Genomic DNA, 16,209 nt, shown 5'->3' on the forward strand with positions numbered 1-16,209 from the left:
GCTGCCTCTTTGCTTTTTGTCTCCTATCCTAGAGAGGGAGGCCTGGTGCCCCTTGAATCTGTTCACTGTGTTGGAGGAGGTTTTCATGGGGAGGCTGGGGGTGGGCATAGGGAGGAGGGGACAGATCCTGTCTTATCTTTGCCTGTGGGTGGGGTTGGGGTCTTATTCACTATATATGTGAACTTTTTTTTTTGGTAGGAAAGGTGGGGCAGTTTTATTACTAAATAAGTTTTAGAAGTTAAAAGAATGTGTTTTAAAATACATGATTTGACAAAGATTTCACTTTTTGGTTTTTCAATCAAGGAAGATCTTATATGTTAACTTTTATGATATATGTTAATGTTTACAGTGTTGCCTTTTCCACAGTACATAAGCAATGTATGGTAATATATGTACAGTGAAGGAAAATTAGGAAGTACAGGTAAGAAAAGCAAAAAAACCCCTGAATGAATAAGAAATGTCACTCCACTGCTAAAATATCCTGTTATACATATAGTACATCTATGGAGATTGTGGTTATGGTTGCCAGCATTTCTGCATCTCTGAGGGGCTCTCAGAATTTACAAAGTACTTTCACAAACCTTATTTGATCCTCTTTAAAATCCAAGGCCACACAGTAAGCGAGAAAAGCAGTACTGAAAGCTAATTCTTGACTGCAAATTTTTAGTTTTATTCTACTTAATGTTTTCTAAATCTTCTCCCATGAGGTTTCATAGTTATACTTAGCTTTTTGTTTCTTGTTTTGAATTACAAAAGTAATCCATTTAAGGTAGCACTGAGGACCCCAGCTTTGCAGTTGGCGGATCAGTGCCTCCTCTCCTCTTCCTTTTGAGATGTGCCTGAGGATTCAGCGATAAGACAAGGAAAACCCTGAGCCCTGATAGTTATCAGTAAGAAAGTGCAACTAACTCAGCAAAAAGAAAATGTGCATTCACGCGTTCACACAGCACAGTTCTGGAATACAACTTCTGAATGAGAAAACCAGCAAGAACGTGGCCTTGGTAACATTAAGGGGTCAGGCTGGCAGGGTTTAGGGAAGGGGCGGGGCTTGGGCCGGGGCGGAGCTGACGCTGGGGGCGGTGCCTGAGCGGGGGCGGCCGCGGCGTAGCTCCGCTCCCAGCGTTGGCGCGAGATTCGAACGTCGGCGGAGTCAGTTATGGCGGTTCCCTGAGGCGGCCGGACCCCCACTCCGTTATCCCGTAGTCTTAGTCTCCTGAGCGGCCATGAGGCGCAGAGGCCCGAAGGAGGAGGAGGCCTGCGGCGTGTGGCTGGACGCGGCGGCGCTGAAGAGGCGGAAAACGCAGGTAGGGCGTTGAGGCGAGAGAGGGTGTTGGGGGAGGGGTTAGAGGCCCGGAGGTGTGAGAAGTGAGGAGTTTGGGAGGACCTGGATGTGATGTGGAGATAGACTCGGGGACCGAGAGCGAATAGCTTTGGCTATTCATGGGAGAGAGGGGCTGGAGTCTGAAGAAGGTTGAAAAATGGGGTTTGGGAAGGGTGGAGAGAAAATGGGGGCGGAAAGCAGGCAGGCTGGCGGGGGGCGGGGGGTGGGGTGTGTGTGGAGAGACCGGGGCAGCGAGGTTTCGAGGTGAGGGAAGAGGGTGGAGAGAAAATTTGCTCCGAGGAGCGTAATGCAGCAGACCCCTTAACTCGGAGTCCCTTCAAGACGGTAGCACAGGCTGAAATACGGAGGGGTGGGTGCATATGCAAACTTCGGAAGTTCTCGCCCCGAGGTCCGTTTCTTCCCTACTTGTCAGGTTGCCGGCCATCTACCTGCCCAGAGCATGTAACTTTAGGGGAAAAAGAAGAAGAGACGGGGAGGGGAGCTGGCCTAATATTTATTAAGCATCCGCTGGGTGCCACATACTGTATTAAGTATTTAATATGTGGAAACTGAGGTGAGGTAGTGAACCCGGGTTCACCCAACTAGGAGAACTGGAAAGCCCACCCAGGTTTGGCACATACGCAAGATTCTCTGTTAGTCATTACAAAGAAACAAAAGTATGGGATAATAATAGTTAATGTTTATTGAGCATTTTAAGCTGGACACTGTGCTGGAATTTGTGGAGTTATCTTATTTGGTGGAATTCTATGTAGTAGTAATATAGTGATACCCATTTTACACATGAAAAACAGGCTCAAAGCAGACAGTAACGGCAGAGTTCTTGCTCTTAAGTTGCTTACAGTCTTGTGGGGAAGAAAAGATGTACAGATAATAACAATATGTAATTTATTGATTACTTTCTATGTGTCAGGCACTTTGCTGGGACGTTACATGCCTTATCAGTGGCAGGTACTCAAAATTCAATGAAGTAGGTACTGTCATTATCTCTGTTTTATATTTTTCATATATATTTGGTCTTTGTCTTTGGTGCTTGGCTCACAGCTCCTAAAACCCTTGGAATTTCCTGTGTTATGAGTGATAATGGTGTCTTTTATATTTAATGAGGTGACTTTTGGAAAGCCCTTAGGTAACCTAAGGATGGGCTGGTTGCCAGGAAAGCCATCCACGTGATTAGAGGGTTGGAACTTTCACTCCCTCCATTCCCCTACCTCTAAGGAGAGAAGGGCTGGAGATTGAATTCAGTTGCCAATGGCCATTGCCTAAATCAATCATGTCTATGTAATAAAGCCTCCATTAAAAACCCAAATGGACAGGGTTCAGAGAGTTTCCAGGTTGGTGAACATGTGGAGGTGCAGGGAGAGTGGCGCGCCTGGAGAGGGCATAGAAGCCCCGTACCCCTTCCCACATACCTTGCCCTATGCGTCTCTTCTATCTGGCTGTTCCTGAGTTATATCCTTTTATAATAAACCGGTGATCTAGCAAGTAAAATGTTCCTGTGAGCCACTCTAGCAGTTGAACCTAAGGAGGGGGTTGTGGGGACCTCTGATCTATAGCCAGCTGGTCAGAAGTATAGTTAATAACCTGGATTTGGGATTGGCATCCTGAGTAGGAGGGGGTTGTTGGAACCCCGAATCTATAGCCAATTGGTCAGAAGCACAGATAATAGATAGATAGATAGATAAATAAATATATGGATGTATTTCCCCCACAAATGAGATTATATCAGACAGTTTGTTCTGCTACTCACCTTTCACTAAATATATGATGGAGCACTTTCCATGTGAGACATACGGGTTTTAGTATGGGTTTTTAAAAAGACCATTTTGGGACGTCCCAGGTGGTCCAGTGGCTAAGGCTCAGCGCTCCCAATGCAGAGGGCCTGGAGGTAAAAAGATTTAGGGCTTCCCTGGTGGCGCAGTGGTTGAGAGTCCACCTGCCAATGCAGGGGACACGGGTTCGTGCCCGGGTCCGGGAGGATCCCACATGCCGTGGAGTGGCTGGGCCCGTGAGCCATGGCTGCTGGGCCTGCGCGTCCGGAGCCTGTGCTCTGCAACGGGAGAGGCCACAACAGTGAGAGGCCCGTGTACCGCAAAAAAAAAAAAGATTTAGCATTTGATTTGTATATTTGCTGTCTCTTAAGTGTATTATATTTAAAATGTCATTATAACTTAGAAAATAATTTCTGTTTCTTCTTCATCTATGATGCAGTTTAGTTCCCTACCCTTGAGATATGTAGCAGAGAAGGAGAAGTGGACATAACTAAGAGGGAGACGGAAATGCAAAGATATCAGAAATCTTGGCCGAGTCATCAGTGGTTTCTCCGCCAGCCTTGGAGGAGCACTGAATGCCACTCTGACATTCTGCAACTTTATTAACTTTCAGTCCATCAGCAAATGCTATGGACTGTGCCTTCAAATGTATTTAGAATGTCATCCTTTCCTACTGTTTCTACTGCTGCCACCTGAGCCAGAGTGACCCTTTGCTCACTGTTAAGTTTAAAACCATCTAGTGGTTTCTTACCTTCTAGTAAAAACCAAAATCTTTTTAATACCCATAAGACACCATCTGGTCTTGTGTGCCCTCTTATGCCTTTTAGACCTCATCTACTCTTCGCTCTGCCTCTGCTCCAACCATACTGGCCTTGCTGTCTTTCAAGGCAAGTACATCTGTGCTTGGGACTTTTATATACTTGTGCCTGAAGTGCAAAGGGATTAGAGAGCCACATTTCTCTGCTCCTTCATTTGTTCAAATGTGAACTTAACTGAGTCTTTTCTTAACCATCCTTTCCCTTATCCTCTACTCTCCATACTTCTAACTACCTTAATCTTGCTTTGTTTTTCTCCATAGCACTTTTCACCATCAGACATATTATATGCTGCATATTTACTTTTTCATTTATTGTCTTTCTTCCCCTACTAGAATGAAAGTTCCATTAGGCAGTCCTTCAGAAACTTTCTGGCATGTAATAGGTGCTCAGTAAATATGTATTGAATGAGCAAATGAGTGAATGGGTTAATCTATCTGGTGGGCTTGGCTTTCAGAAATGCAAATGGAATAGAGCAGTGGGTGGCAGCTGGAAGGACTTTGAAGGGAATGCTAGTGAAAGCTTGAAGAGCTTTTAAAGAACTGTTTCTAGAAGTCTGATGACCTTTGAGGAGGCTGTGGGTGAGGGTTTAAAGGAAAGTGAGAAAAATCTTGGAAACTGGTTACGTGTTGACAAAGTTTAGCAACACTGTTGGCTGTAGTAAAGTGGAAGGTAGAAAATGTACCTAATGAACTGGATGATGTAGCCAAGGAGATTTCCAGGCAGAGTGTTAAATGTGCTAGCTGGGTTTTTTTTTGGCTGGTTATAGCAGAAAGCTAGAGGAGAGAGAGAAGCTGAAGGAAGGTCTGTTAAAAAGAAGCATAGCCTAGCTGGTTTTTGAAAATTCCCAGCCTCTCCAGGCAGCACACAGTGGCATTTATTTAGTTAGTTAGTTACTTATATTAAACTAAAAAAAATTGTAGTTGCTGTACAATATTATATAAGTTAAAGGTGTACAATATAGTGATTCACAGTTTTTAAAGGTTATACTTCATTTATAGTTATAAAATACTGGCTATATTCCCTTTGTTGTACAATATATCCTTGTAGCTTATTTTATTTTGTTTATTTATTTTTTAATAGATCTTTATTGGAGTATAATTGCTTCACAATACTGTGTTTGTTTCTGTTGTACACCAAAGTGAATCAGCCATATGCATACATATGTCCCCATATCCCCTCCCTCTTGAGCCTCCCTCCCATCCTCCCTACCCCACCCATCTAGGTCATTGCAAAGCACAGAGTTGATCTCCCTGTGCTATGCTGCTATTCCCACTAGCTAACTATTTTACATTCAGTAGTGTATATATGTCAATGCTACTCTCACTTTGCCCCAGCTTCCCCCTCCCACCCCATGTCCTCAGGTCTCTTCTCTGTGTCTACATCTTTATTCCGGCTCTGCAACTAGGTTCATCAGTACCATTTTTTTCTTTTTTTTTTAGATTCCATATATATGTGTAAGAATACGGTATTTTTCTCTTTCTGACTTACTTCACTCTGTATGACAGACTCTAGGTCCATCCACCTCACTACAAATAACTCAATTTTGTTTCTTTTTATGGCTGAGTAATATTTCATTATATATATGTGCCACATCTTCTTTATCCATTCATCTGTCGATGGACACTTAGGTTGGTGCCATGTCCTGGCTGTTGTAAGTAGTGCTGCAGTGAACATTGTGGTACATGTCTCTCTTTTTAAAATTTATTTATTTTTGGCTGCTTTGGGTCTTTGTTGCTGTGTGTGAGCTTTCTCTAGTTGCAGTGAGCGGGGGCTACTCTTTATTGCGGTGTGTGGGCTTCTCATTGCGGTGGCTTCTCTTTGTTGTGGAGCACGAGCTTTAGGCGTGTAGGCTTCAGTAGCTGTGGCATGTGGGCTCAGTAGTTGTGGCTCACGGGCTCAAGAGCACAGGCTCAGTAGTTGTGGCACACTGATTTAGTTGCTCCGCGACATGTGGGATCTTCCTGGACTGGGGCACAAACCTGCATCCCCTGCATCGACAGGCAGACTCTCAACCACTGCTCCACCAGAGAAGCCCTGTTTCTAGATTTTTGATAATAGCCATCATGACTGGCGTGAGGTGATACCTCATTGTAGTTTTGATATGCATTTCTCTAATAATTAGTGATGTTGAGCATCTTTTCATGTGCCTCTTGGCCATCTGTATGTCTTCCTTGGTGAAATGTCTATTTAGGTCTTCTGCCCATTTTTTAATTGGATTGTTCTGTTTTTTTGATATTGAGCTCCATGAGCTGTTTGTATATTTTGGAAATTAATCCTTTGTCCATTGTTTCATTTGCAAATATTTTCTCCCATTCTGAGAGTTGTCTTTTTGTCTTGTTTATGGTTTCCTTTGCTGTGCAAAAGCTTTTAAGTTTGATTAAGTCCCATTTGTTTATTTTGGGTTTTATTTCCGTTACTCTAGAAGGTGGGTCAAAAAAGCTCTTGCTGTGGTTTATGTCAAAGAGTGTTTTTCCTGTGTTTTCCTCTAAGAGTTTTAGAGTGTCTGGTCTTACATTTAGGTCTTTAATCCATTCGGAGTTTATTTTTGTGTATGGTGTTAGATGGTGTTCTAATATCATTCTTTTACATGTAGCTGTCCAGTTTTCCCAGCACCACTTATTGAAGAGGCTGTCCTTTCTCCATTGTATGTTCTTGCCTCCTTTGTCGTAAATTAGGTGACCATATGTGCGTGGGTTTATCTCTGGGCATTCTATCCTGTACCATTGATCTATATTTCTGTTTTTGTGCCAGTACCATACTGTCTTGATTACTGTAACTTTGTGGTATAGTTTGAAGTCAGGGAGCCTGATTCCTCCAACCATGTTTTTCTTTCTCAAGATTGCTTTGGATATTTGGGGTCTTTTATGTTTCCATACGAATTGTAAAATTTTTTGTTCTAATTCTGTGAAGAATGCCATTGGTAGTTTGATGGGGATTGCATTGAATCTGTAGATTGCTTTGGGTAGCATAGTCATTTTCACAATATTGATTCTTCCAATCCAAGAACATGGTATATTTCTCCATCTGTTTACGTCATCTTTGATTTCTTTCATCAGTGTTTTATAGTTTACTGAGTACAGGTCTTTTGCCTCCTGAGGCAGGTTTATTCCTAGGTATTTTATTCTTTTTGTTGTGATGGTAAATGGGATTGTTTCCTTAATTTCTCTTTCTGATTTTTCATTGTTGGTGTATAGGAATGCTGGTGATTTCTGTGCATTAATTTTGTATCCCGCAGCCTTACCAAATGCATTGATTAGTTCTAGTAGTTTTCTGGTGGCATATTTAGGATTTTCTGTGTATACAGTGATGCAAACAGTGACAATTTTACTTCTTCTTTTCCAATTTGTATTCCTTTCATTTCTTTTTCTTCTCTGATTGCTGTGGCTAGGACTTCCAAAACTATGTTGAATAAGAGTGGCGAGAGTGGACATTCTTGTCTTGTTCCTGATCTTAGTGGAGATGCTTTCAGTTTGTCACCATTGAGTATGATGCTAGCTGTGGGTTTGTCGTATATGGCCTTTATTATGTTGACGTAGGTTCCCTCTGTGCCCATTTTCTGGAGAGTTTTTATCATAAATGGGTGTTGAATTTTGTCAAAAGCTTTTTCTGCATCTGAGAGGATCATACGGTTTTTATTCAATTTGTTAATGTGGTGTATCACATTGATTGATTTGTGTATATTGAAGAATCCTTGCACACCTGGGATAAATCCCACTTGATCATGGTGTATGATCCTTTTAATGTGTTGTTCGATTTCTTTTGCTAGTATTTTGTTCAGGATTTTTGCATATGTGTTCATCAGTGATATTGGTCATTAATTTTATTTTTTTGTGATATCTTTTTCTGGTTTTGTTATCAGGGTGATGGTGGCTTTGTAGAATGATTTTGGGAGTGTTTCTACCTCTGCAATTTTTTGGAAGAGTTTGAGAAGGACTGGTGTTTGCTCTTTGAATGTTTGGTAGAATTCTCCTGTGAAGCCATCTAGTCCTGGACTTCCGTTTGTTGGAAGATTTTTAATTACGGTTTCAGTTTCATTACTTGTGATAGGTCTGTATATATTTTCTAATTCTTCGTGGTTCAGTCTTGGAAAATTGTACCTCTCCAAGAATTTGTCCGTTTCTTCGTGGTTGTCCATTTTATTGGCATATAGTTGTTTGTAGTAGTCTCTTATAATCCTTTGTATTTCTACAGTGTCAGTTGTGATTTCTCCTTTTTCATTTCTAATTTTATTGATTTGAGTCCTCTCCCTTTTTTTCTTGATGAGTCTGGGTAAGGGTTTATCATTTTTGTTTATCTTCTCAAGGAACCAGCTTTTAGTTTTATTGGTCTTTGCTATTGTTTTCTTTGTTTCTATTTCATTTATTTCTGCTCTGATTTTTATGATTTCTTTCCTTCTACTGACTTTGGGTTTTCTTTGTTCTTCTTTCTCTAGTTTTTTTTTTTTTTTTTGTGGTACATGGGCCTCTCACTGCTGTGGCCTCTCCTGTTGCGGAGCACAGGCTCTGGACGTGCAGGCTCAGTGGCCATGGCTCACGGGCCCAGCTGCTCTGCGGCATGTGGGATCCTCCTGGACCAGGCCACGAACCCGCGTCCCCTGCATCAGCAGGTGGACTCTCAACCACTGCGCCACCAGGGAAGCCCTCTCTAGTTGTTTTAAGTGTTGGGTTAGATAGTTTATTTGAAATTTTTCTTGTTTCTTTTCTTTTTCTTTTTTAAGGATTTTTTTTTAAACATCTTTATTGGGGTATAATTGCTTTACAATGGTGTGTTAGTTTCTGCTTTATAACAAAGTGATCAGTTATACATATACATATGTTCCCATATCTCTTCCCTCTTGCGTCTCCCTCCCTCCCACCCTTCCTATCCCACCCCTCCAGGCTGTCACAAAGCACCAAGCCGAAATCCCTGTGCCGTGCGGCTGCTTCCCACTAGCTATCTACCTTACGTTTGTTAGTGTGTATATGTCCATTACTCTCTCTCGCCCTGTCACAGCTCACCCTTCCCCCTCCCCATATCCTCAAGTCTGTTCTCCAGTAGGTCTGTGTCTTTATTCCTGTCTTACCCCTAGGTTCTTCATGACATTTTTTTTCCCTTAAATTCCATATATATGTGTTAGCATACGGTATTTGTCTTTTTCTTTCTGACTTACTTCACTCTGTATGACAGACTCTAGGTCTATCCACCTCATTACAAATAGCTCAATTTCGTTTCTTTTTATAGCTGAGTAATATTCCATTGTATATATGTGCCACATCTTCTTTTTTTTATTTATTTATTTATTTATTTATTTATTTTAACATCTTTATTGGAGTATAATTGCTTTACAATGGTATGTTAGTTTCAGCTTCACAACAAAATGAATCAGTTATATATATACATATGTTCCCATATCTCTTCCCGCTTGCGTCTCCCTCCCTCCCACCCTCCCTATCCCACCCCTCCAGGCGGTCACAAAGCACCGAGCTGATCTCCCTGTGCTATGCGGCTGCTTCCCACTAGCTATCTACCTTACGTTTGGTAGTGTATATATGTCCATGCCTCTTTATCGCTTTGTCACCGTTTACACTTCCCCCTCCCCATAGCCTCAAGTCCACTCTCTAGTAAGTCTGTGTCTTTATTCCTGTTTCACCCCTAGGTTTTTCATGACATTTTTTTTTTTAAATTCCATATATATGTGTTAGCATACGGTATTTGTCTCTCTCTTTCTGACTTACTTCACTCTGTATGACAGACTCTAGGTCTATCCACCTCATTACAAATAGCTCAATTTCGTCTCTTTTTATGGCTGAGTAATATTCCATTGTATATATGTGCCACATCTTCTTTATCCATTCATCCGATGATGGGCACTTAGGTTGTTTCCATCTCCGGACTATTGTAAATAGAGCTGCAGTGAACATTTTGGTACATGACTGTTTTTGAATTTTGGTTTTCTCAGGGTATATGCCCAGTAGTGGGATTGCTGGGTCATATGGTAGTTCTATTTTTAGTTTGTTAAGGAACCTCCATACTGTTCTCCATAGTGGCTGAACCAATTCACATTCCCACCAGCAGTGCAAGAGTGTTCCCTTTTCTCCACACCCTCTCCAGCATTTATTGTTTCTAGATTTTTTGATGATGGCCATTCTGACTGGTGTGAGATGATATTTCATTGTAGTTTTGATTTGCATTTCTCTAATGATTAATGATGTTGAGCATTCTTTCATGTGTTCGTTGGCAGTCTGTATATCTTCTTTGGAGAAATGTCTATTTAGGTCTTCTGCCCATTTTTGGATTGGGTTGTTTGTTTTTTTGTTATTGAGCTGCATGAGCTGCTTGTAAATTTTGGAGATTAATCCTTTGTCAGTTGCTTCATTTGCAAATATTTTCTCCCATTCTGAGGGTTGTCTTTTTGTCTTGTTTATGGTTTCCTTTGCTGTGCAAAAGCTTTGAAGTTTCATTAGGTTCCATTTGTTTATTTTTGTTTTTATTTCCATTACTCTAGGAGGTGGGTCAGAAAGGATCTTGCTGTGATTTATGTCATAGAGTGTTCTGCCTATGTTTTCCTCTAAGAGTTTGATAGTTTCTGGCCTTACCTTTAGGTCTTTAATCCATTTTGAGCTTATTTTTGTGTATGGTGTTAGGGACTGATCTAATCTCATACTTTTACATGTATCTGTCCAGTTTTCCCAGCACCACTTATTGAAGAGGCTGTCCTTTCTCCACTGTACTTTCCTGCCACCTTTATCAAAGATAAGGTGTCCATATGTGCGTGGGTTTATCTCTGGGCTTTCTATCCTGTTCCATTGATCTGTCTTTCTGTTTTTGTGCCAGTACCATACTGTCTTGATTACTGTAGCTTTGTAGTATAGTCTGAAGTCAGGGAGCCTGATTCCTCCAGCTCCTTTTTTCGTCCTCAAGATTGCTTTGGCTATTCGGGGTCTTTTGTGTTTCCATACAAATTGCGAAATTTTTTGTTCTAGTTCTGTGAAAAATGCCAGTGGTAGTTTGATAGGGATTGCATTGAATCTATAGATTGCTTTGGGTAGTAGAGTCATTTTCACAATGTTGATTCTTCCAATCCAAGAACATGGTATATCTCTCCATCTATTTGTATCATCTTTAATTTCTTTCATCAGTGTCTTATAATTTTCTGCATACAGGTCTAAACCTACCTTAGGTAGGTTTATTCCTAGATATTTTATTCTTTTTGTTGCAGTGGTAAATGGGAGTGTTTTCTTGATTTCAATTTCAGATTTTTCATCTTTAGTATATAGTATATAGTATATATAGTATATAGTATATAGGAATGCCAGAGATTTCTGCGCATTAATTTTGTATCCTGCTACTTTACCAAATTCATTGATTAGCTCTAGTAGTTTTCTGGTAGCATCTTTAGGATTCTCTATGTATAGTATCATGTCATCTGCAAACAGTAACAGCTTTACTTCTTTTCTGATTTGGATTCCTTTTATTTCCTTTTCTTCTCTGATTGCTGTGGCTAAAACTTGCAAAACTATGTTGAATAAGAGTGGTGAGAGTGGGCAACCTTGTCTTGTTCCTGATCTTAGTGGAAATGCTTTCAGTTTTTCACCATTGAGGATGATGTTGGCTGTGGGCTTGTCATATATGGCCTTTATTATGTTGAGGAAAGTTCCCTCTATGCCTACTTTCTGCAGTGTTTTTATCATAAATGGGTGTTGAATTTTGTCAAAAGCTTTCTCTGCATCTATTGGATGATCATATGGTTTTTCTCCTTCAATTTGTTAATATGGTTTATCACATTGATAGATTTGCGTATATTGAAGAATCCTTGCATTCCTGGAATAAACCCCACTTGATCATGGTGTATGATCCTTTTAATGTGCTGTTCGATTCTGTTTGCTAGTATTTTGTTGAGGATTTTTGCATCTGTGTTCATCAGTGATATTGGCCTGTAGTTTTCTTTCTTTGTGACATCCTTGTCTGGTTTTGGTATCAAGGTGATGGTGGCCTCGTAGAAGGAGTTTGGGAGTGTTCCTCCCTCTGCTATATTTTGGAAGAGTTTGAGAAGGATAGGTGTTAGCTCTTCTCTAAATGTTTGATAGAATTTGCCTGTGAAGCCATCTGGTCCTGGGCTTTTGTTTGTTGGAAGATTTTTAATCACAGTTTCAATTTCAGTGCTTGTGATTGGTCTGTTCATATTTTCTATTTCTTCCTGATTCAGTCTTGGCAGGTTGTGCATTTCTAAGAATTTGTCCATTTCTTCCAGATTGTCCATTTTATTGGCATAGAGTTGCTTGTAGTAATCTCTCATGATCTTTTTTATTTCTGCAGTGTCAGTTGTTACTTCTCCTTTTTCATTTCTAATTCTATTGATTTGAGTCTTCTCCCTTTTTTTCTTGATGAGTCTGGCTAGTGGTTTATCTATTTTGTTTATCTTCTCAAAGAACCAGCTTTTTGTTTTATTGATCTTTGCTATTGTTTCCTTCATTTCTTTTTCATTTATTTCTGATGTGATCTTTATGATTTCTTTCCTTCTGCTAGCTTTGGGGTTTTTTTGTTCTTCTTTCCCTAATTGCTTGAGGTGCAAGGTTAGGTTGTTTATTCGAGATGTTTCCTGCTTCTTAAGGTGGGCTTGTATTGCTATAAACTTCCCCCTTAGAACTGCTTTTGCTGCATCCCATAGGTTTTGGGTCGTTTTGTCTCCATTGTCATTTGTTTCTAGGCATTTTTTAATTTCCTCTTTGATTTCTTCAGTGATCACTTCATTATTAAGTAGTGTATTGTTTAGCCTCCATGTGTTTGTATTTTTTACAGATCTTTTCCTGTAATTGATACCTAGTCTCATGGCGTGTGGTCGGAAAAGATACTTTATACAATTTCAATTTTCTTAAATTTACCAAGGCTTGATTTGTGACCCAAGACATGATCTATCCTGGAGAATGTTCCATGAGCACTTGAGAAAAATGTGTATTCTGTTGTTTTTGGATGAAGTGTCCTATAAATATCAATTAAGTCCATCTTGTTTAATGTATCATTTAAAGCTTGTGTTTCCTTATTTATTTTCATTTTGGATGATCTGTCCATGGGTGAAAGTGGGGTGTTAAAGTCCCCTACTATGAATGTGTTACTGTCGATTTCCCCTTTTATGGCTGTTAGTATTTGCCTTATGTATTGAGGTGCTCCTATGTTGGGTGCATAAATATTTACAATTGTTATATCTTCTTCTTGGATTAATCCCTTGATCATTATGTAGTGTCCTTCTTTGTCTCTTTTAATAGTCCTTATTTTAAAGTCTATTTTGTCTGATATGAGAATTGCTACTCCAGCTTTCTTTTGGTTTCCATTTGCATGGAATATCTTTTTCCATCCCCTTACTTTCAGTCTGTATGTGTCTCTAGGTCTGAAGTGGGTCTCTTGTAGACAGCATATATAAGGGTCTTGTTTTTATATCCATTCAGCCAATCTGTGTCTTTTGGTTGGAGTATTTAGTCCATTTACATTTAAGGTAATTATCAATATGTATGTTCCTATTCCCATTTTCTAAATTGTTTTGGGTTCGTTATTATAGGTCTTTTCCTTCTCTTGTGTTTCTTGTCTAGAGAAGTTCCTTTAGCATTTGTTGTAAAGCTGGTTTGGTGGTGCTGAACTCTCTCAGCTTTTGCTTGTCTGTAAAGGTTTTAATTTCTCCATCAAATCTGAATGAGATCCTTGCTGGGTAGAGTAATCTTGGTTGCAGGTTTTTCTCCTTCATCACTTTCAATATGTCCTGCCACTCCCTTCTGGCTTGTAGGGTTTCTGCTGAGAGATCAGCTGTTAACCTTATGGGGATTCCCTTGTGTGTTATTTGTTGTTTTTTCCTTGCTGCTTTTAATATGCTTTCTTTGTATTTAATTTTTGACAGTTTGATTAATATGTGTCTTGGCGTATTTCTCCTTGGATTTATCCTGTATGGGACTCTCTGTGTTTCCTGGACTTGATTAACTATTTCCTTTCCCATATTAGGGAAGTTTTCAACTATAATCTCTTCAAATATTTTTTCAGTCCCTTTCTTTTTCTCTTCTTCTTCTGGAACCCCTATAATTTGAATGTTGGTGCATTTAATGTTGTCCCAGAGGTCTCTGAGACTGTCCTCAGTTCTTTTCATTCTTTTTTCTTTATTCTGCTCTGCAGTAGTTATTTCCACTATTTTATCTTCCAGGTCACTTATCCGTTCTTCTGCCTCAGTTATTCTGCTATTGATCCCATCTAGAGTACTTTTAATTTCATTTATTGTGTTGTTCATCGTTGCTTGTTTCACCTTTATTTCTTCTAGGTCCTTGTTAACTGTTTCTTGCATTTTGTCCATTCTATTTCCAAGATTTTGGATCATCCTTACTATCATTAGTCTGAATTCTTTTTCAGGTAGACTGCCTATATCCTCTTCATATGTTAGATCTGGTGCATTTTTATCTTGCTCCTTTATCTGCTGTGTGTTTTTCTGTCTTCTCATTTTGCTTATCTTACTGTGTTTGGGGTCTCCTTTTTGCAGGCTGCAGGTTCGTAGTTCCTGCTGTTTTTGATGTCTGTCTCCAGTGGCTAAGGTTGGTTCAGTGGGTTGTGTAGGCTTCCTGGTGGAGGGGACTAGTGCCTGTGTTGTGGTGGATGAGGCTGGATCTTGCCTCTCTAGTGGGCAGGTTCACGTCTGGTGGTGTGTTTTGGGGTGTCTGTGGCCTTATTATGATTTTAGGCAGCCTCTCTGCTAATGGGTGGGGTTGTGTTCCTGTTTTGGTAGTTGTTTGGCATAGGTTGTCCAGCACTGTAGCTTGCTGGTCGTTGAGTGAAGCTGGGTGCTGGTGTTAAGATGGAGGTCTCTGGGAGATTTTCGCCGTTTGATATTATGTGGAGCTGGGAGGTCTCTTGTTGACCAGTGTCCTGAAGTTGGCTCTCCCACCTCAGAGGCAGAGCCCTGACTCCTGGCTGGAGCACCAAGAGCCTTTCATCCACACGGCTCAGAATAAAAGGGAGAAAAAGTAGAGAGAATTAATAGAAGTATGAAGAAAGAAAGAAAGAAAGGAGGGAAGGAAGGAAGGAAGAAAGAAAGAAGCAAAGAAGGAAAGAAGGCAAGAAGGAAAGAAAGGAGGGAGGGAGGGAGGGAGGAAGGAAGGAAGGAGGGAAGGAAAGAAAAAAGACAGAAAGAAAGAAGATACAGTAAAATAAAATAAAGTATAATAAAGTTATTGAATTAAAAAATAATTACTTAGAAAAAAAAAGGGACGGATAGAACCTTAGGACAAATGGTGGAAGCAAAGCTATACAGACAAAATCTTACACAGAAGCATACACATACACCCTCACAAAAAGAGGTAAAGGGGAAAAAAATCATAAATCTTGCTCTCAGAGACCACCTCCTCAATTTGGGATGATTTGTTGTCTAAAGGAGGGAAGGAAGGAAGGAAGAAAGGAAAGAAAGAAAGAAAGAAAGAAGGTAAAGTATAATAAAGTTATTAAAATTAATTATTAAGAAAAAAATTAAAAAAAAACCGTGGACGGATAGAACCCTAGGACACATGGTGGAAGCAAAACTATACAGACAAGATCTCACACAGAAGCATACACATACACATTCACAAAAAGAGGAAAAGGGGAAAAAATCAGATCTTGCTCTCGAAGCCCACCTCCTCAATTTGGGATGATTCGTTGTCTATTCATGTATTCCACAGATGCAGGGTACATCAAGTTGATTGTGGAGCTTTAATCCGCTGTTTCTGAGGCTGCTGGGAGAGATTTCCCTTTCTCTTCTTTGTTCTCACAGCTCACAGGGGCTCAGCTTTGGATTTGGCCCTGCCTCTGCGTGTAGGTCGCTGGAGGGCGTCTGTTTTTTGCTCAGACAGGACAGGGTTAAAGGAGCCGCTGATTCGGGGGCTCTGGCGCACTCAGGCCGGGGGGAGGGAGGGGCACTGCGTGCGGGGTGGGCCTGCGGCGGCAGAGGCCGGCGTGACGTTGCACCAGCCTGAGGCCCGCCGTGCGTTCTCCCGGGGAAGTTGTCCCTGGATCCCGGGACCCTGGCAGTGGCGGGCTGCACAGGCTCCGCGGAAGAGGGGTGTGGATAGTGACCTGTGCTCGCACACAGGCCCCTTGGTGGCGGCAGCAGCAGCCTTAGCGTCTCCCGCCCGTCCCTGGGGTCCGTGCTTTTAGCCGCGGCTCGCGCCCGTCTCTGGAGTTCCTTTAAGCAGCGCTCTTCAACCCCTCTCCTCGCGCACCAGGAAACAAAGAGGGAAGAAAAAGTCTCTTGCCTCTTTGGCAGGTGCAGACTTTTTCCCGGACTCCCTCCCGGCTA

The 16,209-nt window shown here is 41.0% G+C and overlaps 1 protein-coding gene across 1 annotated transcript in view; it reads left to right on the forward strand.

The window, feature by feature from the left end:
• The first annotated feature begins 1,132 nt into the window (after positions 1-1,132).
• The window catches only part of AUNIP (aurora kinase A and ninein interacting protein), a 39,773-nt gene continuing 24,696 nt past the window's right edge, over positions 1,133-16,209 (forward strand). The window contains exon 1 of the mRNA XM_027109641.1: positions 1,133-1,304. Within this exon, the coding sequence (XP_026965442.1) occupies positions 1,224-1,304 (81 nt within the window). The 5' untranslated portion in view covers positions 1,133-1,223. The remainder of the gene's footprint in view (positions 1,305-16,209) is intronic.

Source organism: Aethalodelphis obliquidens, unplaced genomic scaffold (genome assembly GCF_003676395.1).
Source record: "Aethalodelphis obliquidens isolate GAN/ISIS:26980383/991018 unplaced genomic scaffold, ASM367639v1 scaffold9, whole genome shotgun sequence".
Classification (NCBI taxonomy): Eukaryota; Metazoa; Chordata; class Mammalia; order Artiodactyla; family Delphinidae; genus Aethalodelphis; species Aethalodelphis obliquidens.